At 33.7% G+C, this 26,560-nt stretch overlaps 1 protein-coding gene across 5 annotated transcripts in view; it reads right to left on the bottom strand.

The window, feature by feature from the left end:
- Positions 1-26,560, bottom strand: part of Diaph2 (diaphanous related formin 2) — a 629,631-nt gene that overhangs the window by 314,614 nt on the left and 288,457 nt on the right. For all 5 annotated transcript variants that reach the window (XM_076918875.1, XM_034485231.2, XM_034485232.2 and 2 more), the window contains one exon: positions 14,640-14,879. In XM_076918875.1, coding sequence (XP_076774990.1) covers positions 14,640-14,879 — 240 coding nt within the window. The remainder of the gene's footprint in view (positions 1-14,639; positions 14,880-26,560) is intronic.

Here is a 26,560-nt window from a genome sequence, read left to right as displayed (position 1 = left end):
AACATTAAGAAGTAGTTCATAAAAAACAAAATACTTTTGGTATAGCAACACTTACTTCTAGGGCTCATTCTGTTTATCTCTTCATAAAACATATAAGTAAATCAAATTTAGCAGAAAATATGAAATTGCATAGAAAAGTGAAAATATGTTGAGTAACTTGGTGGCAAATGCCAAAGACTGATGCAATTATAAAGAGTTGTCAGACATAGGAGGCAAAACTGGATGCATTTGAGTCACTGTGAAAAAAAAATATGTATTTTTGTCACTGAGTAACTGAAAGTGAAAATAGGAAAAGTCAGACTCCATACGTTTTAAGTTGTGCAGATACAAAAAAAAGTAACCTGTCAGAAAATGCTAACTTTAAACTAATTTTAGAAAGAAGAAGGGTAGCAATGTGTAAATAGTCTCTGAGAAAGAGGATATAAGCAAATATTCTCTTGGCTCTAGTGTTATCCCTGTGTTGTATGCCCAGGAAGTGGCACTATTAGGAGGTGTGGCCTTGTTGGAGTAGGTGTGGCCATGTTGGAGAAAATGTCTCACTGTGAGGGTTGGCTTGAAGAAACACTCCTCCTGGCTGCCTGGAAGCCAGTCAGTTCCTGTTTGCCCTTGGAACAAGATGTCGAACTCTCAGCTCCTTTAGCACCATGCCTTCCTGCATATTGCCATGCTTCCCTCCATGATGATAATGGACTGAACTTCTGAACCTGTAAGCCAGCCCCAATTAAAAGTTGTCCTTATAAGACTTGTCTTGGTTATGATGTCTGTTCACAGCAGTAAAACTTTAACTAAGACAACAGGCAACAAAGGGAATATAAGCAGAGTTCACACACTTAATAATGACAAGTACCAGAACCACACCCTGACCACTTATACATACTGAGATTTAATATTTACTAGATTTAATAATGGCCTATTGGTTATGAAAGTGTTTGGAAAAGGGAACCATTATGTAGAAAGCAAGTTCAGTAATAATAATGAGTCTTTCCCAACTTCACTGAGTGTAATTAATAAATACCACTTTTGTTTTTCCACACTGATTTATACATATTGTGGTAGTACCATTTATTTCATAGCATGTAATTTTGTTTATATGCTCAGTATCACCCACCAGATCGTGACCTCCTTATAAATGAGGACTATGATCAGCTCATATTTTTCCCCCTGGAATGTTCAATGAATAAATGCTCCAGACAAGCCAAAGATAATTAAGGCAAATTCAATGATTAGAGAAATCTTTGGTGACCTTCAAGTATTGTTTCAGAATACTGCCAAGGACATAAAATTAAATGGAATGGATAGCTAGGAAGAGGAGGTAATGTGTAAGGATAATTTATTCAAAATATTGACTGTGGATAATAGCTGGATAATAGAGGGGGCAGTAGAGCCAGCAGCTGGAAAATGGTGAGGCTAGTGGCAAAAGTTATTATAATTATCATTCTGAATAAGTTCAGCATAATTAGGCCTGAGGAGAATAGGAATTAAAAGAAATAAAAATAGACAATCAAGAATCCATGGGTCCTATGCTGGGAATACAGCTTATCAGCAGGCTTACACAGTGCTGGGTTCAATTCTCAGTATTTCAAAAATAAAGCAGGAAAATGATTAATGAGTATTGGCTACATTAATATAGACTGCTTGATCAAGAGTAGTAGCCTCATCTGAGTAGTAGTTAGAAATTAACATCAACTAAATTAGAAACTCAAGGGTGTGTCTTGATATAGCAGGAAAAGGGTATGTGTTTGAGAAAACCTCCTGATGTATTCTGAGTTTGAGAGCTGCAATGATAAATAGAATTTCCAGGTCAAGAGATTCTCAGGCAATTATCTACAGTTTTACCTACAAAATCATCCAATTTTTAAACTGAGTATTATGTTTGATGTGTTTTCAAAGCTTGGTGTCAATTTAAAACTAGAGAATTTTCTAGCAATTTGTGGCTACTAAAGGATAGATCTAACTGTTCTTGATTAGTTCACATAAAATGACAATGATCTCTATTATAATTTACCACTTACTGATACAAGAGCACAACAATCTAACAGTGTGTGTCATGCTGTGAAGGCTTTAGATATATTGCTCTTAAGTCACATAAACCATCTCCCATTTTCCTTAAAAGTATACTTTAATTATACTCCCACATCATATTGCATCTAGTGTACTGTGTTTAAGTGAAAGCTTAAATCCGAAAATCAAATTTTAAGTTGTAGACAATTGGGCTTCAAAGTTGTCCTCAAAAATAACTGGAGTGTTTATATGTTTCTCAGGTTTACATTTCCTGGCTATTAGACTTGCTCTAGGGAGCACAATGCCTTAACTCTTAGGCCATACACAATAGACTATACTTACAGAAAATGCGACCACCCTGTGTCTCTGGAAATCAAATGAGAATACAATGATAAAATACCATCCATGATGCAGGTATATGCTGATACTGTGTTACAAGAGTCAGCATCCTGATTTCAGGTGGAAAGTAAATTGTGAAAATGTGTTGTTATATAGGAACAAAACAGTGGGTTTTAAGCATCTGCCCCAAAGCAATCTTACACTGTAACTATAGAGTGTTACAGAGAATCTACTTAGCTAACTTCATGAGATTTGTCTTGCACAAATGGCTGTAGAATATACAGTCATCTTAGCAAAAATTGAATTGCACATAAAGAACAGAAGAAATGCAATGGTAAAGTCATAGACATACTCCCCAGTGAAATATTTCTAGATATATTTAAGGTCTAAACATCAGAGTGGTGCTAAAACTTAAATGTAAGACAAAGGTCCATGTCAATAAACAACATTAGAAGGGCACCCTTCTAGACCACTCTCTTCCTCTTATATTTATACAAAAGGCAACAAGGAACTCATTGAATGTAACAAGCCCTGTATTAATAAATAGATAACCACTCACTCTGTGTGAAGGGAACAGCTCTCACATACCAACACAACCCAATCAACACACACCGATACTGGCTGGATTAACCTTAAGAACAAATGATATTTCTTTGCAGAGATTGAGTATGCTTGAGTCATTGAAATGAAACCACTTAATCTATCACTGTGACCACATGATTCAACTTTATTTCTTTTAGTAAAATGATCCCTAATTATGGCTTCTTTCTCCCTATTATATTTATTTATATTTGCATGGAACAGTTAATATTTAAGCAATCATGAATGCTCCAGTGCATATAACAAAAACAACTACTACTGCTTGCCAGTCTTGATACAGCACATGAATTCTAATGTTAGTTTCTTTTATTTAAAAAAAAAATTAAGATCTGTGCTCTCCTGCCAAGGGTTGTTTACAAATTATTGCTTTCTCCAACACCACAATACACTGCAATAACATTGAGAAAGATAATGTACTTTTAAGGATTGCAATTACCATAAAGACATTAGCTCTGCAGCTACAACCAGACAGGTCTAACACATGCTTTCCTGGCTTTATTTCTGAATCTGTCACCAAAACTTGTTTTTTTAAGGTGTTACATGACCACAGTTGACACTAATTCAGCCAAATGTAATTTATACTGGAAGAGATGTCCTAATTCTTTATGTAGGCTTGATTGTCCCCTTTTTACACTCCTGATTTCGGTATTATAATAGCACTTCCAACAAAAAGGGAACAGATGATATCAATTGTATAAAAAGTCATGCAATTTAAGAGCTTTCCACTTGTTAAGTTAATTTATGGTAGCAATCTGTGAAAGCAGAGCTTAAACTTGAAACCATGACAACATTAAATGTAATAAGGATTCATCTCAATTGCCACCTTCAGGCCCAGCAGGGCATTTGTGCTGTTAGTTTTTCAGAGAAGACAAATTCTGCTCTCCTACCCATGGTAATCTCCCCTACCCACGGTGCTCTCCTTCTCAGGGTTTTCCTTGTAGCCCCACTTACTCAAGGAGAATGCACTCCAGATGCATTAGTCTGAAGTAGCCAGGACCAGTGGTGAATGAACAGCCACTTACGCTCATTTAGGAAAGGCCACAATGAATTAATGAAACATGGCTGTACTTTACAAACAAAAGCAGGTTTGTTGTCTGGAAGTGCTTTCAGTTAATCAAGCTACCAAACAAATTCTTCTGAAAATTGTTTTAAGAAAATCAAATTATTTTTAAATTGGTACAAAAAATAGTCTATAAACATAAGCATCTCTTGGGTTTTAAATAGCTTCTTCAATAAAGTTTGGTTTATACGAATAATGAAACCACTTAACTTTGATTGTAATGAACATTTTTACTTAAACCTGTCTATATGAAGTTTGAGAGTAAATGAAATCAGTTCTTTGTTGTTTTTCCCTGGACATACCTCAAAGATTATTACCATCACTAAGAAACAGCATAGGGAGTACTGCAGGTAAATGATACTCAGAAGTTTCTGAGTTCGCCTAACTCTGGTGGTCAACAATATACCTTTGAAAACCAAAATCAATAGCACTGAGAAATAGTTGTTTAAAAGTTGCTGACATATATTGATGTCAGTAGCTTCCTACAATTAATCATTCGCTCATCTTCAATTCACTATATAATTTTACAATACAAATTTAGTTAATATTAAGTATATTCTCCTATTGGATATTTTCCTTATTACTTTCTGGTTTTGCACCTCTAGAAATGGTAATTACTGACATCAGTGATATCCTATTACAGACAATGCAGCTGTAAATAGTCTCCTTCATTGTAAGAAATGTGCATAAAATTTGGCATTTTAAACATTTTAGAGCAGAGGAGAATTTACTGGCACTAAACACATTCACATGCATATCCCCCTATCCATAATCAGAACTTCTTTGTCATCTTGACCCAAAGCTTTAAACATGTATACTCTACCATTTTTGTAATGTTCACATCTCTTCTTTCTACATGATTTATGATTTATATTTTTCCATGTTCCTTTGTATAGATTTCCAAATATTATACTTTAAAGTGTTGTTATGTTTTGGATGTGATGTGCCCTCCTAAAAGGCTCAGGTGGAGTAGAATTGGTCCACAGATAATGGCACTTTGACAGGTGATTAGAACATGAGACTATTAACCTCATAATGAGTTATTAGGACATGGACGCAGCAGTCTGTTCCCATCCACATTCTCTCTGCTTCCTTTCTGCCACCACATACTTCAGTAATAGTATTCTGTCTTGGTTCTAGTTACAAACAACAAAAGCAACATACTCTTATCAAAAATCGGTAAGTTGTGTGTTCCAATCTATCTTTCCCTCTAGTAAGTTGTGTTGACTGAGTATTTTGTCATTGCAACAACAAACTGATAAGATACAGGTGTCCATTATAAAGACGTCATTGAATGTGAAGAGTAAATCCCTTTCTCCAAGCAGTCAGTGTCCAAATAGTTTGCATTTACTTCAACAAACACAGATCCTTCCCCTGAGCATTAAATATAAAAATGATTCATCCATACTTAACTAAAGAAAGAGTTATGGAAGTCTCTTGCTATGGGAAGCAGTGATTGTTTTCGTGCTTGATTAATGGAACAGGAGTTGTGCACAAAATATAGTTTTCTAAGATTTTTATGTTTTGGTACTTTTTTAAACATCTGGTTTAATAAAAAAATAGATTCTCATGAATATCCTTATAGTTTTTCCTCCAACATCTCATCCAAGTCCCACCCATATAATCACTACCTGACTCATCCTTCTCCTTTTTCTCGGAGAAAGGGAGACCCCCCCCCATGGGTATCAAACCACTCTAGTACATCAAGTCACAGCTGGACTAAGTGCATCCTGTCCCCCTGAGACCAGACATTACACAGTTTTAGTAATATACTTACATTATTTCTCTGAAAAGGTAGGACTAAATTTTATGGAATTTTTATTTAAAATAACATTTAATTAAAAGGTAGAGGAGAAAAAGAGGAAAATAGGAAGTGGATACATGATATACTTTGACTTAAATATGTTACTATGAAATTCATCACTGTATAAGAGACACTAATGAAAATGAGCAAACACTAAATGCAAAAGGTACATAGTAACTTGAGATTCAATATTAAATATTGTAACATAAAACAAAATGTGTAGGGGGCTGGAGAGTTGGCTCATTGGTTAGGATCACCTGTTACTCTTGCAAGAGGACAAGTTTTCACTGTATTTAATTCCAAGTGTCCACATGGTGGCTCACTGCTATTCTAAACTTCTGTTCCAGGTGTTCCAAAAGCCCTCTTCTGACATCTGAAGGTAGCAAGCATGCATGTAGTACAAACATTTACAAGCAGGCAAACTATTCATACGTATGAAAATAAAAATAATTAAAAAAGAAACGTGTATTCTAAGATACTATATTGTAAATAAAGAAATCAAAATAACACAGAGAAAGAAAATAAAGATATTAAGGATTTGTGCTTGCCTTCCTAAAAGATTTCAGGGAAAATCAAATTGAAAAGAAAGGTGAAAAGTCCATGTTCTACAAGGGATTGGTATTATCCCTTTCCTTTGCCCAGTAATGCAGTAGTTGTTTTACAGTGTGGGATGTCATCTCACAGAACACATTATTTCTTGGTAGTTAGATACGCAGCATTTATGAGCAACATAATTTATTTATTTATATATTTTAACATAATTTATTTTTTCATGTGTGCTGCTGTATAGAGTATCCCCCCATGTGACCCTCCTCCAAAACAGTGTTTCTTCTGTCTGGCTTAAACATTACAATGTTCTATATGTACCAGCTAGCTCATAAAAAAAATAGGATTGGAAATATGTTTGATTTTTCATTTACCCTGCAAAAACCCTAGTACTGGGTTGCACAGAGAGTAAAGGTTCAATAAATATGCCTATAATTACCAGCATGGAAAAAGTATTTAAATGGATATAAATAATTTCTAAAGTGTCTAAAATACTCACAGACCTTTATGTTTGTATAAATTATCACTTTATAAACTTCATCCACTTTCCTGGGCTCTCCTCATTAACGTTGTGCAATGCATTCATTAGGAAGGCTTCATTTGACTAGAAAACCAGCTTGTAACATAACTGGTCACATTCAGCCACTGTAGCCATGTTTTATTTTGAACAACGGTTTCAAACAGGGTTTAAATCCCCTTTGAACAGAGCTTTTATAGAATAAAAAGACATTTGTTTTCAAACTTACTAATTATATTCACTAAATGCTGCTCATGTTGTCGACTTTCCCCCACTGTGAGAATTACAAAATCAGTCATAAGATTAAACTCAGAAAATGACTACAGCAATTCACAGAATACTAAGCCAGCTGGGTTCATTTAAATCCTCTATGGAAACAGTTTTCATGGTGAACCAAGTAAGACCTACAGCTAGTCCCATAAATCATCACTTCTTGTCTGTTCTGGTGCTAAAAATGTTTTTAACCACTTTGAACAAATGAGAGATTTGTCAAGAAACATCCTTAAAATTTTCAAAATTAGAGAATTCTTTATGTCAGTTAGCTGTACTCCTCAGCCCAACAACTGTCACTATTACTATGTAGGCAAAATTGTTTAACAAACATGGTTATGAAACAATATCAACTGAGTTTTTTGAGTTAAATATTGTTTTGATGAAAGAAAAAAAAAACCTGGAGTGTTTATCTAGACAGGGGGTAGAAATATTTTAATAAAGACAACATGTCAAAAAAAAGATGACTTTTAAACTGAATAGACAAGGAGTTACTAATCAAGTCTGAACTCATAAAATACTCTTCTGGAAAGAATTTAATAAACTGAAGATTTCAAGATTTAATGACATTTACACAACTTAAACTATAGTGTTATAAATGTGCTAATCTAAAAAAATGTAAGCATATTATGAGAAAACAAGCATTACATTTAAAGTATTAGCAAATTCATTTACACCAATGAATATAAATGAATGTTTCAATTTTGAAAATAGTCTTTAAATAAGCTCACAAGAACATGCTTTAGAATCTAAAGTTTGAAGCAAAGAAGGAGAAAGGAGAAGTAAGCCATGAGCTGCTTTTTTTCCCCTCAAAGTTCAAGTCTACAACATCAACGACAAAATCTTCTAAGAAGCACATCGCTTCATAGCTACAACAATTTGAAGATGCACATAAACACACTTAACACCTGCTATATTTGGCGTCTCTGAAAATTAATCTCACAACTAGTCACTACATACATTTCTCATACTGACCTATTTAGAAAAACTGATTTTAAAACTTGTTCTATGAGGAAGAATTTTGCAAGAAGAAAATATTCAATGTCATCTTCTGTTTAAAACTTTATCAAAATGAATTTTAGCTCAGGCTAGCTTAAAACTCCTAGGCAATCCTATTGCTTCCAACTCTCATAAGGTAGTGCTTTTTTTCACTTTTGATTTTCTGCCAAGTCCTCTCTAAATTGCTTAAATTAGCTTTCAACAACTCCCGTAGCTCAGGCAATTCTTAAACCTGCTCTCTTCTTTTCTCAACCTCAAAAGTAGCCAAGATACATGACTCCACAGGCAGGTATGCCTTATTTCAATTACTGGGATATGTAGAGTAAGAAATATCAATAGGCTACCTTAATTCTACAAAATGTGTAACCATTTAGAAATAGTTAATGTTTTCATTTTAGAAATCATTCATAAAGTCAGACACTGAAAACACTTTACATCAAGTTTCTTTCCACTTTAGGCATCAATTTGTACAGCAACATTATATTTGCTAAGGAAAGCAAGTACTCTATGTCTCGGAAGTGGGAAAAGAGTACTTACTTCACGGAAAGACATTGCTTTCAAAGCACATAATACCATATTCATAGGTGAAAAGAGTCATGGCGCCAAAGTCATTTATTTCCAACATTTATAGTATAACTCTAAAACAGAAACTCAAAAGTGGGGTTTATTTTCATGTTGACCTTAAATAGTTGATCTTAAATAGCAGTAGAGGTAAGGGCTTCCTATTGGATTAATGAGCTGGTAACTAAGTATCTTGAAGAAATAGGATGTTTAAAACAATCTTTTTCATTACCACTGGCTAATATGCACAAGTCCATGCATACAGTAACATAACAGGAATTAAACAACTCTAGTAAGAGTACGTTCACTAAAAAAATCAAAATTTAACTGTATATGAACTTTCTATTAACTTCAAAGCTTATATATTTATTGACTTAAGTGTTTCCTGCTTTAGTTTTCAAATTTTGTTATGATTTCTATGTGAAAACTTGTAGGAAATAAAACTCATGAGAGTTTTAATAACTAAGTCTAGAATATCGCCATTAGCCTAGGAAGACAGTAGTCATACAGCAATCCTCTTGTGCTCAAGAGCATTTATTGGTTCTTATAGATGAGCGTCCAATGAAGAAAAACAATAAAGCACAATGGATATAATTAAAAGTCAAGCAATCCAGAAGCCGAACAGTGGCAACTGTTTAAAACTGTCACTGATCTTCTGTCCCTCTGTTCTCTAATGTTCTTGCTTCACGGTAGAATAATAAAATGCAGGCAAACCCTTAAACTGAAATGTTTATGTCCGGTGGTCATGAATTATGAATAAATTGTGTCATTATATGCTGACATTTTAAACATGACGTGCCATGAATGAATTCCATTGCATTTGCTGTAGCTCTGAATCTTCTATCACTGATTATCAAGAGGAGATGTGAAAACAAGTTGCTGAAAAGAATTCCAAAGGAAGGAAAGTTTAAAGGACTCATGGAGAGACAGATCTGGAAGGACAATCTAACATTTCATCCTATTCTATACTCGGTCAAGAGGATAATCTTTCTTTTCATAGGATTTATTTTACACAGCCAATTATAAGCCTGTATCATTTATTTCTCAGTAAGCTGTCAAACAAACTTCCTTCAACTCAAAGTAATGATAAACATTGATAAGAAAAAATGCATTTCAGTTGGGCAAAAGAGTCAGAGATAATCCTGAAAATATTGCAGTGGGCTGAAATATTTGTTTGAGTCTGCTGTCATTGAATGATCACTTAGAAGCCATTACTCTGCAGAAAAGATTTTCTTTATAAACTACTGAGAATAAGTTTTACCATAAAGAGTAGGCTTATTATTATGATAAATGAACATCAGTAAAAAGTAAGTTTCATATTTATATTAAAAATTAACAATAAACCTGTATGTATTTAACCCAACTTCCTGGTGGTCACACGAGTCTAATTGATTGAGAGTGTATATGCAGCAGACATTGTGCATATAATATGGAATCAAGAACTGACTTGAATTTGAAGAGTTCAGAGTTGAGACAGAAAAACAAAGATAAAGTCCCTATATGAGGACATATTAGAATATCAGGAGAAAGTCATTATCTGTAGCCAAATGAAGGAAACTTCAAAAGAAACCAGCCAGCATCTTGGTCTTTGAAATATGGTTTTGTAAAACATGAGAAAATTATTTTATTTTATTTAAATCAAGCCTGTGGTATTTTTTCATGATACCTTAATTGTCTAATACATGGATTTAAATATTTACCTCTCTGAGCATTAGGTCTTTATTTTTGTTTTTGTGCTTTACCATCATTTTATGCTAACATCCTAACATTTATTATACAATTCACAGTTTTTTGCATAAAAATGATTAGGGACTGTGAACATTTACAAGAATTTACATGTCACTTAAGTAGACTATGTATTCTCTTAGATTTTCTTCTGGATTATTTACAAATTTTACTGCCACAAACAGTGGGTATATTCTTTAGGGATATATTTAATAGTAAGAAATGGGTTTTGAGCTGCGATTTGGCTGAAAGGAATCAAATCAGGGTCCTCTCAAAGAACTCCCAGTGTTGTTAAATACTGAACTGTCTTTAACACATAGTTATTCCTTTAAAGATCAACTTCTTTAACTTTTCTTTATTTTCTGGTTGACTTATCTGAGATCTTACCAACAAATTCAACTTTTCTCTTGAATCAGATAGTCAATGTTTTAGTTAGGGTTTTCATTGCTCTGAAGAGACATCATGACCAAGACAATGCTTATAAAGGACAACATTTAATTAGGGGCTACTCATAGGTTCAGAGGTTCAGTCCATTATATCCAAGGCTGGAAACGTGGTAGTGTCCAGGCAGATATGGTACTTGCAAAAGAGCTGACAGTTCTACATCTTCATTCAACTGCAGCCAGGAAAGTACTCATACAGTGACACACTTCCTTCAATAAGGCCATGCCTACTCCAATAAGGCCAAACTTAATGTTGCTTCTACCTGGGTCAATCATATTAAAACTACCACAGTCACTTTTGGTTATAACCTTCTAAAGATCCATATTTATATGCTAACACAGATAAATTCATAGAGAATGCTTGGTAATTTTTTAATATTTTAAGTATATATGTTGAGGCCTGCACTCTGCCTCAACACTTTGGGGCTGTCCACACTTTGGGGCTAAGTGCTCTGGTCAAGAGAGAGAGAGTGGGGCTGGAGGGGCAAGGGACGCGAAGAATGGAGACAAGACAGGGTGTGTGGTCAGGTCTTAATGCTCATCTTGTTTCTCCCCATCACTCTTCCGTCTCGTCTCTCTTTTTTATTGAAAGAAAATCTGGGGTATTTATAAACACAAGCAGGAGAACACAGGTGAAAACACTTTACCATGTGAACCATAGAGCTGAGGTCCCTAAACAGCAAAACAAGCTATGTGGGATAAACAATATATTTATCAGAGTGTGCTTCAGCTGTCATAGGCTTTTGAAAACCAAGTCTTTCATCAGGGTATATGGTTCAAGATGGCTCCAAAGTTGATCTAGCCGCTTTCTACTGAAGTCGGCTCCCAACATATATATATATATATATATATATATATATATATATATATATATATATTATACATGCTATAATACACTGAAAACAAAATAAGAAATATGCCTGAAGTGCATCATTGGAATTGCTTAGAATTCCAATGGCTAACAGAGAAGCACAGTACAGTCTTGCATGTAAGTTCAGCTTCATTTAAATGAATGGCTCTCAAAGTTCTTAATGTTATGACCGTTTAATACATCATTTTCATGGCTGCTTCATAACTGTAATATAGCTACTGTTGTAAATCATAATGTAAATATCTGTGATTTCTGATGGGTTTAAGCAACCCTTTGTGAAAGAGTCATCAGACCCCGAAAGTGTCATGACCTATATGTAGAAAGCCACTGATTTAAATGGATTTGTTTTAGTAGGGCACACCAGTTTGGTGATTTACAAGAGATAATTCATGACTGAAATTAACAAAGCATTTTATAGTCACCATATCTGTTCATGTTACTTGGCATTTTGGTTAACTCATTTGTTTTCCTTTTATTCCTAAATATCATACCAGCGAATTTTGAGCATCCAAATATTATTTTATATTATGCATTAAAACACATCTGATAATGTTTAATTGCTTACATCATGCCTCCTTTTTCAGGAGATGAATATTTTAATGTGTTTTAGACGTTCTTGTAAAAAGCAGTAGATGGCAATTTTAAATCAAAGAAAAAGATTTATCATTAGAAAAATTTAGGTGAGAAATGGTATCACTTTTGAACCATAATCAGTATTTTTCAGAAGGAATTCCCTCTGCAATTTGTTAAAGAAAGAAAATCATACAAGTAGTCTTTTATAAATCAAGTTGAACAGTAATTCTAGCTAATCTTGAATCAGTGGTAAGTTAATTTCACCTTTAAAAGATTACAGATCTAAGCTAACTATTTCTATGCACTTCAGTAAAATTTCTGTCATTTTAGACAGCTACATGTACCCAGAATCTTTTGTATTCAAGGAACAGTTTTTTCTTCCTAAACATTGTGGGAGTATGATGCATGTATATGATATTTCTCTTTATTAATGACATGTATTTCCCCCAAAGTATTTCCCAAAAGTTAAAAATCCAACTGAAAAGTGAGGGGGGGATATTGTAAAACCTTTACTTCTTTTTCCTTTAGAACACCTATTACTACATGATAGTATTTCTCCCAAGACGATTTTTTATTTTATTTGAAGTTGGCAAAAATCTTTGTGCTAAATCCTTTGAGCATACCTCTAGTGATAGATGTCAGATCAGTGCTATATGGAAAAACTTAGTTGACAGGTAGATGACAGGAAGAAATCTCTCTTTCCAAAATATGAGACATAAGTAAAAAAATTTTCTGTGAGATTAGTATAATCTTTTGTATATATATATATATATATATATATATATATATGTCGTTCATTTTCTTTTCAAGATAATCATTTTACATAATACATTTGAATAAGGTAAAACTAAGGCAGTTTGAAAGTGTCATATTTGTTCAAATTAGAATAGTTTGCTTAATATTTGTATATATAATTAAATATATTATATATAAAGTATGATAAAAATATATGCTATATAAATTTCTGATATTTTATTTAATATTAAATATTTTCCTAATAGTAAACTAAATGTGTAGATTCACAAACTATACATAGAGAATACACTCAAACTAAGTAGTTTCTTTGTAAGGCATGATCTTAGTAGGATGGGATACATGGGCTATAATTGAATGAACAAGCCTGTAATAGTTTTACCTTATAAATACAGATAATTATTCTTGTTTATTGTAAATATTGGCTTATTCTACATGGTATTATTTGAGGAAATGATGTGTTCCCTACTACTACGAGACAGAATAAAAACTATTCTTGACAAAATCTATCATACCTAAATTATCTAGTCTATTTTATTGTTATTTCCTTTTTTATATCTCTCTAAGAAATATCAGGAATAAAGATATAGTCAAAATCTTATTATATATATGATTATAAATCATTATTATCATTTATGCATGCTATCCCATACACACACATGTGTTACAATTATCACAGTCAAATCATATTTCAAACATATTGAGATGATAGTTTGTTAATTTGCAACTTGCATGGGTTAATGTATGAAAGATAAGGAAGTTTATACTCATGTGGGATTGTTAAAATGTGTCTAGAAGTAGCCAAACCTCTGCAGTGTTTTCAAATAGGAAAGCAGAAGAAACAGTGAAAGCTTGGGGAGTTGTCAAAGAAAAATTACTTCTCTTCAGACACATTTTCATCTCAAGCTTCCTCAAAGGGATTCACCTCAGATTCTTTTCAGTTGTCCGTGTATAACAGACAGGTCTCTTCCTTAAATAAGTTGGCTTGCCCTACTTGGACACATATGATCACTTTGGGTATTCTTTATTTCTGTTTCCTTTTTATAAGTCTCAAAAATAATAAGAATTGCCCAGTCAAAGCAGTAACATTCATATATCATTTTTAAAGTTTTAGGCAGGTATCATGACAATCAGTGTGTTCTTAGTGTCTCAACATTAACAAGAAATAAAGAGTTTTCTTTTCATAGAGTAGAATAATCAAAGCATATCTGAAGAAAAATTCTTGGTTCATTTCCTCATCAAACTTAGGTCTTCAAAATACATTCTAGAGACATAAAATAACCCCAAAGAGAGCAGAATATTAGAATAAATCTATTTTTTCTCGACAAATTTTATATGTTAACTAATCTGTAGTAAGATTCAATAATAAAGACATGAGCAAAAAAGACTTCAGTGTTTTGAATTTTGATGCAAAAATATTTAAATATATTTACTTTACTCAATATATAGTTTATATGCTATCAACATCACTCCTACTACATGTGATTTAGCATTGACAGATTATTTCCATTTAGGTAATTTCAGATCACATACCAAAACTTACTGTTATAAATGAATACTATAAAATGGTGTCTTACCTTACACAGAAAGTTGATCTTAAAACCCAGAGACTGGGCATTCCTTGAGCCCGAGTTCATGTAGTTTCCAACTAGAAGAATCAACTCTAAGAGTCTGTTAAAGCTTTCACTTTTCTTCAGTTCTTCACATGCAAGAGTTACTGCTATGATGCTTGGTTTGATGTTGTTGACATGTTCTTCAAACGTGAGTTTGAAAAGGATGCTCGTGAGACGAGGCCTTAACATTTTCACTGTGCTCATCTGTAAGATAAGGAATCTCTATGAGAACATGTTTTTATAATGTTCTTTCATCTCTTTATTGGGGATAAATTCATACACAAAATTCCAAGTTCACACACATACACTCAGCCAGTTCTCTCTGACACTTAAAATATACTCCATTTGTTTGTTTTAAACTTTCCAAGGAATATTTGGGTAAATGTTAAAATAATCAAAAGAAGTCAGGTTTGTTAAACAAGAAACAGAATCATGATTATATCCTAAATAAAAGTCAGCTAAGTGTGAACAGCGTCTACATTTTAATTGCAGAGCCTTTGGTCATTCATAGCATACAAATGTACAAAATTTGTTCCTGAGATGAAGTAGGAAAATTGGTATGTATCAAATTGAGTTAAGTGCACAACTCACCATACATAGAGGGTGTACGTGATGGCCAAAATATAACTAATTTTTCCAAAGAAATTATCTGCCAATACAATGTTGTAGTCCGAGGATTAACAGGGATGAATCATTTCATATTTTAGAGATTATGAGTTATAGTCATAAAATTTGGTGAATATTTAAATATGTCCTAAAGATTTTTCACCTGTATGTCAGATGTTGGTGTTAATACATTATTCAAATTTTTCTTGTTGGTTTTATTGAACACAGTTCAACTTGTGTTTTAATTATATTTTTGTTAGAGTACTGATGCACATTTTAAATTCCCTTTGTATAACTCCAATAATAATTATTTTGAGCTTTGAATTTCCTTTAGTTTCAAATTATTTAATTAGCTTTAATTTACCAAATCAAATCAGAGAAAGGGATGGGTGGAGACTGGGCACCCAGGAGCGTTTTCTGCACACACAATGAATAGAAATTATCAAACATGCTGATTATACTCAATTTGGCATTTGTGGCTTGGCCTCTTAAATACAAATGCTGAGCACTGGCTAGGCACTGAGATATCTCCAAGCAGCATGAAATCCACTGAAAGCATGAACAAACGTCCTTTTATTTTAGACATGTCCTCATTTTGTAGCCACAGGTGGTCTTCAACTTTTGATCCTTCTATCTCAGTCTTCCTGGAGCGCCACATGCAATTGCAACAGGGAGGAACTGTCTTAAAATATAGAGTACCTTTTAGTGTACCTTCTGTTATGCCCCCATGTGATTAGGTTTCAAGTACATGTTCTCTAGATGTTGGCATAATTTTAGAAAGTTGTGGTACCTTAGAAGTATGCCTGAGCTGGGGGAAGGGACTCATTGGGTACAGCACTTGGGAGGGTAAAACTGTCACAAACTTTGTTTCCTGGTCTACTGTGGTGTGGACAGCCTTTGCCACATACACCCAAGCACCATTAACTGATGTGCCCTGCCATGCCTTCCCCTGCCATGATGGACTTAAATTGGAAAACATAAGCCAAATAACCCTTGCCTCCCTTAAATCACTTCTGCAAGACAGTTTGTTACATTTATGAGAAATTTATACTTTCGAAATTATACTTTCGAAACCTCCACCTGAATTCCTGGGTAAGCTATGATGATGGCCATAGTAGTGAAGCAACACACTTCTCAGGCTCTCTTTTGACAATGACTTGCCTATTACCTCTATTGCCTCTCTCTATGTGAATGATTAACTTCTATGAATTCTATTGTTTCAAACTCTTTCTGGGAAGATATATAAAGTAAATGGGGTGACTATTGCCTTGGTACAGTATGTAAATAGCTCTCATCACATTGGACTATTTTGTTTAAAGTACTCAAATTATTTTCATGTTTCTTCAGTACTCACTTGGCAAATACTAAGCACACTACCTATTTTTAAGATGCTTACATATATCTGGAAAAACCATGACACAGACATGTGAGAAGTGCTGCAGGCAATAAAACAGACACAATTCTACATAGGCAAAGAGATATTAATGTTGAGAGAAGTTTCCTAAAAGGATAAAATCTTTAAACTTAACAACTGCAATATTTAATTAAAGTTTCTCAATAGAGAAAATAAATACACTAGTGTTTCACTGTGTTTACATATATATAAAAGAAAACACACAGGAAAGAGACCTAAAGAAAAATAGAGAGCAGTTATATGAGAACTGGTTTACAGATTGGACAGATATGTTTTTATATTTACAGGAGTGTTACACAAGAAAGTGTTCACATAGTCCATAGAAATTAAAGAAGACTGGAAGCTAATCACATTAAAGTCTGTCTCCAACATGTACAAGTGACTCTGTGTTTATATGTGTAGAAAAGCAAGTTCCTATATCTATTATTATGTCACAATTTGTCTCCATTCTCTGACACGATTTCTTCTTTCAGTTTATGCGAAACTGGTCTGCTAGAGTGCTCTGGATATTGTGTATTAGTATATACATTTATGGAACTGCGTACTATATAAACTACTTTCTTGTTTTTGTGACTAAATAGTGGACCAAAAGCAGCTTAAGAGAGAAATGGCTACCTTGGAGAAAGGTTGAGGGTATAGTTCATCATAATAGGGAAGGTGTGGGAGTGGGAATAGTAGGTGGTTGGTCACATTATATTTACAGACAGAAAGTAGGGAGAAAAGAATGCTGATGCTCATCTGTATTTTCCCCATTTCTTATTTTATTCAGTCTTGAACCCTAGTCTAATGGATAATGCCCTCTACATTCATGGTGGGTTTTCAGCATCTAGTCAACATGTTTCTGCTCTATTGTACAGATCCTACAGTAAACAATCCACCAAGGTGTCATTGGCCCAAACTCAACAAAGAATGTGAACTTTAGCCATATATGAATAAGCTTTCAGTCTTGTTTAAGTGCTAATAACACATAGGCACATTTGTACTTCATCAACTTGACTCTATATTTCAATTCTTAACATAGGACCTCAGAGTATGAATTTGATTTTGTTCAGTTTTTAATATTGCCTTCGGCAGAAATGGTATAGCTAATAAGTATATTTTAGTAAGAATAGTTATAGCAGTAACAGCAGTTAACATTTATTGAGGATTTTCTGTCAGACATTTTTCTGCAAGAATGATTTAATTCTCCAAACCGTCCTAGAAAAAGTGTGTTGTCACTCCACTGCAACTATGTATGTGTGATGCTTTGAATGAGAAACACCCCCATAGGCTCAGGTATTTAACACTTGTTCCCTCATTGAAAAAACTGTTTGGGCAGGCGTATGAAATGTGCTTTACTGAAAAAGTTACATCACTAAGGGCAGACTTTATGTGTTTATAGTCTCCTATCACTTTCTGCTCAATCTCTACTTTATAATTGTGGGTGTGTAGTGTGTATGTGTGTTCTCAGCTTTCTGCTACTGCCTTTCTCTACCACTTGATTGAAAAATAAAAAATAAAAAACTTTAGAAGTTGAAGTAGACGTTGGTATAGTATTGGTTAGTGTTTGATCGTTCATTTTGTTTCAGGGATTGTGAGAAGATGAATGTGCTTCGAATTGGCTGTGATATAAACAAAAGTAGTCAAAATCAAGGACAAGATAGACAGCAGAGGCAGATTGGGTACATTTTAGCAATGATATCAGTCAAACATAATTTTCTGGGTGAAATAATCTGCCTATTTTTCAGTTCTTCACTTTTTAAATCTGGAAACTTAAGAAAATTGTTGTGATTAGTTTTCTAAGTTGTAGAAAACATAGAATGAAAGATCCTAGTTGTAAGTATGAACATAAGAAAACATTACCTGTTACTCTGAATTTTGTTATATCATTCAGGTGGGTTCGGTTGGTGATTTTCTTGTAAAGCAATACTGCATATTTTTTTTTACTAACAAACGCTATTAGCTTCCGCTTATTAAGATTCTAATGTTAGACTTAAATTGCAATTATTACAATTGCTCATACAATACCGCACACTGATAGTATTTGCACACATTTTAACATGTCCTTTACTGACCATATTTACCATTCTGTCTATGTATCTGTGTATATTCTATACATATATATTACACTTGATTATGTTATTTATATACTACTTAAATGCCTTAACTGATTTATCTAAAGCCTCTACCTTTTACCCTCTAAATCTCCTCATTGGTGATAAAAATGATACATTTGTGACCACAGGATAAGATGGCTTTACAATAGTATTTATCAAAACTTTGAAATAGAATTCAATTTAATAATTATATGAATAGATGCTTTGGAAGACAAATATCACTGAGAAGGCAAGTATGAGTAATAGCATGGAGAAAAGAGTCAAATATTGTACCTTGATAAGCACCTAGTAGAGGGTCTTGCAAATATTAGATTAGACATTCAAATATTTGTGGACATATACTAACACTCCTTAAATGTATAACAAATCCCAGAAAAGAGACATTTTTTCCAGGAAAGAGAGATTGTATTTTGAATGAAATTAAGAATGGATGATAGTTTATTTTTCCCAAATAAGGACATCAGTTATGATGTCAACCATGAAATAAAAAGGAATTAAATTTGTATAATATCTAGTATTAGATGGTAATCTGTCATTAGTCAGTCTGACTTAGGAAGAAATTGGAAAACATAATACAGCCTTAGCTGCCTTTGATTTAGCAAAAGTTTCTTCACTCACCACATACACCAAAAGTTTAACACATGATAGCTGATTTAAAAAATATGAATATATTCATTCACACAAACTAGAACCACTAGTACATTAAGAAGATGCATAGAAGATAAAAATCTAAGGATGGTGGGGTGGCCTAAAATTACAGTGGATGATAGGTTAAAACAGAAGTTCAAAGTCCCCCTCAGCTACAAAGCAAGTTCATGTCCAGCCTTGTGTACATGAAATTTTATAAGGAAAACACACATAAATACAAACAAAGAAGACACAACACGGATGGTTTAAAGAAGGCTAAAAGATCTTATATAACGCTATTTGACACTAGGTAGTTAATCCCAACAATAATACTCAGACCCAATATAATGTATTTTAAGTTTAGGGTTTAAGAGAAATCTTTCTCTTTTTTTTTCTTTTTTTTTTTTTTTTAATTTCCAGACACAGCAAGAATCAAATATCTATACTTTCAATGGCCATGACGTTAGTTGCAAAGGAAGATGCAGACTTTTGAGTCTTACATTAGTGAACCCAAACTCCAGTTTTGTCAATTTATAGTTATGTGACCAAGTGCAAAGTTAATGTTTCACAGTAAAATACATTCATTATGGGATATTATATGTAACATGTCTGCTGTGTCAAGTGATACCATTAGAAAATAACTACTGCTCTTAGCTTTACCTTCTTTATTAATCTTTAGAAATTCCTAGTAAGAAGGACATAGGGTCTTAATGTGTGTACCAAGCACGAGTTAAAGTCCTTTTAGATCCACAATTAAGTACTGTGTGTCTGTGGTAGTTAATGAAGATTGTGGCTCATTATCCACTGGGTAGACTGAAAATATGATGCTCCATTTTTTCCATCTACAATATACATAATGTAATTCCTTCTTTACTTAAAGAAAATCAGGAGACTGTAGAGAAAGTGACATCATGTGGGGATATCATTATCCTATCAATTACTATCTCTAGAACACATCAACAGAGATTGTTTCAATCTTAAGTGTGAACTTTAATAGGCAGACCATTATGTATTGATTTACAGAAGCTGATCTGCCTTCAGAGGGTTTGGCTCTTTAAAGGAGTAACATAGATAGTCGTGCTTATAAATAATAAGGAGCACTGAGCTACATCCCCAGCCACATATACAACTATTAAAAGGTTCCTGTCTCATAAAGTCGCTTGAGTGTTCCTAAGTGATATAAGTAAATAAAGCAGAGACTCTGCTGAAATGTATGTTTCCTTTGTTGTTGAGGCCCCTCGCAGCATTTTAGTTGACTGGCATCCTTTATTTTATAATTCATTCCTTGAAGTGATGTGGGATGCTGACCATGGTGTTGTATTATGTAGGGGATTTATTTGTGTTGCAAGTTACTTGTCTATGAAATCACATCAAGTGACTCTCATTTCTTCAGCTTATGTGCACTATATTTAAAAAAAAGTGCATTGTCAGCTTTAGTGAGAGGACTACAAGTAGGTTATTTCCCCAAAGAGTTAGGCACAGTTTCATTTATATAATTTGAATTGTATATAGTTATGAAGTCATAACTATAAAGCTGGTGAATATAGATCTAATAGCAAAATACCACAAGAATGCACAAAAAAAGATAAGAAGCAGCAGTGCTAAAAATAATGCATGAATGAGGAGAAGGGCATGCAACCTTTAGGGTTATTCACTTCACCTTTAACTAATGTCAATCATATCTTAATAAAACTGAAACTTTAGTCATTAAAAATGACAGAATTTGTTACAGTTATTACATGCATATCAAGAGATAGTCATTATTAAGAGGCATTATACATTGAATTTACAAAAGGTTTATTCTTATTTTACTATATTAAACAGGAGGAATTCAGAAACATTAATGGATGGATTTCTGTTAGGCTCACAGTAAAATTCAGAGGCAATGACTGACAAAATTCTGTCTGGAAATACAGAGATGAAGCAGATACATTTGGGATTCCCTTTTAAATGAATAATTTTCTTATTTTCTAACACACAATAATTTCTTCAAGGGCAGGAACTCTTTTATTCATTGCTTTACTCTGTGCACTAAAATCCAGTACCTAGAGAAAATAATCAATACAAAAATTCCTGGTATAGGTACAAAATGGGAAGTGTTTGCACGTTAGCTGTCATGAGAGATGTGGGCCATGGTTAATCTGTGAATTGAAGCTTTAAAAAACAGAGTGTTGAAAACTGACTCTATATCAGAAAAATAATGATGTGCTGATAGAGGATATTTCCCTCCAGATAGGGATATGTGGAAATTATGCGCTGAGAAACATCTACCCGCCTTTAGTATGGAACAGAACACAATAACAATGTCTGCCCCCAAAGACACTGTAAACTCAGAGGAATCACACTGAGAAGTTGAATAAGAATTTCAAAATATTCTTGTCAAAACACCTATGTGAGGCCACAAATGACTATTAAAACTACAGTGAAGCTGTGCTATTCTATTAGGAAATTAGACACATACAGAAATAAACAAGAGGGTGAAATTTTAATATTTTAAAGTGTAATGAAAAATAATCATTTACAAAATTGATTGACAAGCACTGAACAACCGTGAATATTAAATTTTCAAGTGGTTTGATTTTACCTTGTTTGATTATAAAAGATGACCGCAATAAACAATCATATCATAAGAATGGATTAGTATGAGGAGTTAATGAAATGATCAGTAATATAAAGGATTTGAGATTGACTCGTGGTGAATTTTCTTTTACTTAATCAAAAATTAGTAAGTTGTCCTTTCCTCAGATAAAATTACCCACATCTACAAGTGAGATCTGGCATTCATATGTGCAGACAAATGAAACCAGAAACAGTGGAATGTTACTCGCTAAAACACTGAACACACTGATTTCAAGCAAGATGAAGAAAAATGAGATTTTTTTACCTAACAAATATGCAAACCCAGAAAGTGATGTAATATTAACAAAACCTACAATCTGTGTTCTAACATACTTGCTTTTGATATTATAAAAAGGGGGGAAGCTTTTTACCAGTCTCCTTTTCACCTGGTTAAGCTTTAACAGTGTCTATAAGCTCTTTTTTGAGTCTTTAAAACAATTAGAGCAAAAAGAGCTTATAGGTGTAGTTCTAACTCTCCTTTTGCCTTCATATATTGTTCTGTCTGCAATACAACATGTCTGTTCATTAATGATTTATAACTACGAGGCTACCAAAACATCTTTTTCCCCCCTAGATTATAGCTTGAGAATGTTTGTAATTGAAAAATATGGGTAATTTTGAAGTCAGAAATACAAAAATACAGATTACTAAGAGAACTAATTATTGCCTTCTTTCCTCAGAAGACATGCTAGTTTAATAGATATACACAGTATGGGTCTCCATCTCCAGTGCAAGACAAGTGGGAATTTCCATAGCTCTGAGGTTTGAGAACAGCTGAGCTGCAAACACAGCATCTAAAAGCTCCAGCTGGGGGTTCTGACTGTCAGAGCTTTCAAAGATCTGTACTTTTCTTCCAGTAAAGGTACAGCACATAATTACAATGGATGTACCAAATTCAATTCCGTAGGAGGTAGGTTGAAGGACAAGTCAGTGGGAAGCAATGCAGTCAATCCATTCCTTTAAAGATGAAGATTATTGATCACAGAAGGTGTAGGAAGTAGCATGTCCCTCTTGCTGGGAGGTCTGCCTCCAAAGAGGGAAGCACTCCTGCTTGGCATTGTTTGTTTCTGCTTAATCCCTTCCTCTGTTTTTCCCCTCCCAGTTGATTACAAGTGATTATATGCAAGCCCAAGATTGTGACAGTTTAGAAAAACAAAAGGTTGAGAAGCTCACAACACAGGGCCTAACTCAGATAAGCTTTATTTTTATCCCTGCAAACATAGCTACCAGTTTTGTGTATTTCACAGTTCCTTATTGGTAGTAGTATTTTATTCAATATCTAAGAAGTAATCTCATGTATGGCACCCATCTTCCCAGAGCTGATGAGACGCCACTTTTATCTAGGGAGTTATATATTAATGGAAGTTCTATAGTGCACTGGGCAAGAGGTACTGAAATAAAAGCAAGAGTGAGATTCTTACTGTGTAAAAAAGCAAGACAAGAAAAATTCCATAAAATGTTTAAATCTGTCAACGTTAGGAAGTGACATATAAACTGGAAGTAACACAGGAGAGGAAACAGCCCACTGGAATTTGGATTTGTCAAACATATTCAGCACTAATTTGGTAGGTACAAATCATGAGAGATATCAATATAGTTCATCAACTTATAGAACTTATAATCTAAGAGAACATATTTAACTAATAACCTCAAAAATAACTTATTAAATTATTACTTTCTACAAAGAAATGTTTTATTGGTTATTTTATTTATTTACACTTCAAGTATTATCCCCCTTCCAGGTTTCCCCTCTGCAAACCTCTATCTCATTCCCCCTCCTCCTGCCTCTATGAGGGTGCTACCTACCTCATCACACACCTACCTACCCACCCCCACCGCATCTCTCTCACATTATCCTATGCTGGGATATCAAGCCTTCATGGACCAAAAAATTTTAAAAGGAAGCTCTGGGAGTTTAGAAAGATAAACCTACCTTTGCTAGTTGGGCACATGGCATAATTACTGCGAAAGGCAAATTTAAGCTAAGATTTCAAGAATGAGTTTAAATCTGTTGGTAAGGACTGGGAATCAGAGATGATAGCACATGAAATGATTCTGAGAAGAAAAAATAAGTTCACACCCATAACAAATGAAATTCAATATGTCTGCGTACAGTGAGCTCAGTCCACACCAAAGGTTAACACCTACAGCCAAGAGAGGTTGGCAGGTGTGAGAACAAAATGAGCCTGAGAGGTTAAGATCAGTTAATACTGTGGTGATGGCCAGGATTATGTCTCAGTGGGTTAAATGTTTGCTATATGAACACAAGGACCTTAGTTCAGTCCGCAAAACCCATGAAAAGACACAGAGAGATGTATCTATAACCCCAGCAAAGGGAAGAGCAGAGAAAGTCACTGAGGAGGCCAGCATCTGGGAAATCTGGGCTCATTCCCTGAGCAACAACAACAGCATTAATCTAAGAATGACACTGAGTAGGTACAGACTTGGTTACCTAAGAGTTCATAAGTTATAAGTTAATAAGAATATACTATGCACTATAATAGGTGAAGAAAGCTCAGACCAGGGGCTTTATCAAGTTGGGGATTCTCTTATTAGTGAGAAAGACTCTGTTTTCCAATTCTCTCTTCATATTAGGCAAAGGGCTAAATAGGATGATAGTATACTCTCACAGAGTTAATTTAGTTTGATAATATTTTAGTGCATGTTTTACTTTTCTGTCCTTTTAAAGTCTCTCTCTCACATTTTTGTATGAAATATTCCTTATAATTCAACAATATTTACTACTTACTTTACAGACTCACATAAATTTAAAATACTAAGGTAATTAGTAATTACTATTAATTAATTATTGTGGCTGTTATTATATAATTAAGAAGAATGTGCCTAAAATTTATTTGGTAAGTCTCAATTGATATTCTCTGGCAATTTACTTTGTGCGAACTGCCTAGGAATAACCTAGTTTCTCTCTGACCCCACGACATCAGATATACAGCAAGATACAGTGAAAGTAAAGAGGGAGACTAGGGCAATTCATGTACACACAGATTTAAATATTTATGATAATGTGCATAAACGAGAAATCTCTTCCATTTTCTACTTTTGCCTTTAGTTCTGAAGGTTATTGCTTTTTATGCTCCCCTACCCCAATTTCATTTCCTCAGTGAGGTACCAAGGATATTCCTCCTGAAGGACTTGCTTGACAAACTAATACATCTTCTTAGATAAACTGCACTGAGGGAAAAAATGGTTTCTGAGAAACTGTGTAGCGTACCTACTGTAAAACTCATAACCATCAGGATGCAGCTGAAATCTCAGATAGTGTATAGCCCTGCTTCAATTATAAGATGGATTTGAGCTGCTTAGGTTTCAAGTGTGGACTTGGGGCTACAAATTTTATTATTTAGCACTCTGGTAAAGTGCGACTAGTTAATAAATAATACAGAGCCAATTCAGTTGACTAATAGATCTGATTTAAAAATAAGAGAAATATGCTCCCTAGGTCCATTATATGTTCTATTTGATCCCAAATATGTTTGCCTGATTTCCTTTCCAAAGATTTGACAAATCTTTCTACCTCAAGGTAGGCAAAAGCATGCCCTAGAATAAAAGAACTTTAAATATGAAAAAAACATTTACTGTGTTTGCTAAAAAGAACATACTCAGTCCCATCTAATTGAAGGATATATGAGCAAGAGATTAAAACTGCAAAGTTGGAAATCAGATTAATTCTAAGGTAATTATTTTGAAACATTATGAAAAACTTTGGATGAAGCTTCCTAGATACTATTTTAAAAACAGATCCAAGAGTAATTAAAAAAATCTCTTTGTTTACAAATGGAAAGCAATAGGGAAGCCAGAATAAACAAGAAAGTATAAAGGAATTGCTCACTCATATAGCAAATACATCTGACCTGAACACCTGAATAATAATAATAAAAAATCTTTTACTGGTTGGAAATTTAGCTGAATGGTAGAGTGCCCATCTGGCAAGCACAAGGCCATGGGTTCAACTCCCAGCTCTGGAAAAAATAGAACTTTGATGCCCTTTATACAATCTTTCTGGCTAATTATTTGAATAACAGGTTTGTGGTATTTTAAGACACATGACTACATCTTATATAAATAGTCATTATTTTTTAGCACTTTATATGATGGGGATAAGGAAAATGATTAAACTACCTGAGGTATCTTTATAAGTTATTTGTCCTGACAGAAATAACACATAGCAAGCTCTCAATTTATTAATGACACTCAAGAACATTTGAGAATGCTTATCATTTTTCTTACATAATATATATACTAAAAACAGTTTCTATTCTGTTTTATTTATGTAGATATTATTTTTTATTTAGTTTTCAGGGAGCTGAATTCTAATCTTCAGATCTGAGGAGAAGAAAATTAGGCAGTAGAATACAGTATACTAGTTTTCATACATTAATATCATTAAATATCAGCACTGTTAAAGAGACTATCCCATGATGTTTTGGCATATTTTATAAATGTCAAAAGTAACCTAGTTACTTTTTAATGATATAGGTAAAGATTTTTTCTGAGTCAATATT

This window comes from Arvicanthis niloticus, chromosome X, assembly GCF_011762505.2.
Source record: "Arvicanthis niloticus isolate mArvNil1 chromosome X, mArvNil1.pat.X, whole genome shotgun sequence".
NCBI lineage: Eukaryota > Metazoa > Chordata > Mammalia > Rodentia > Muridae > Arvicanthis > Arvicanthis niloticus.
This window is presented reverse-complemented; position numbering and strand designations above follow the sequence as displayed.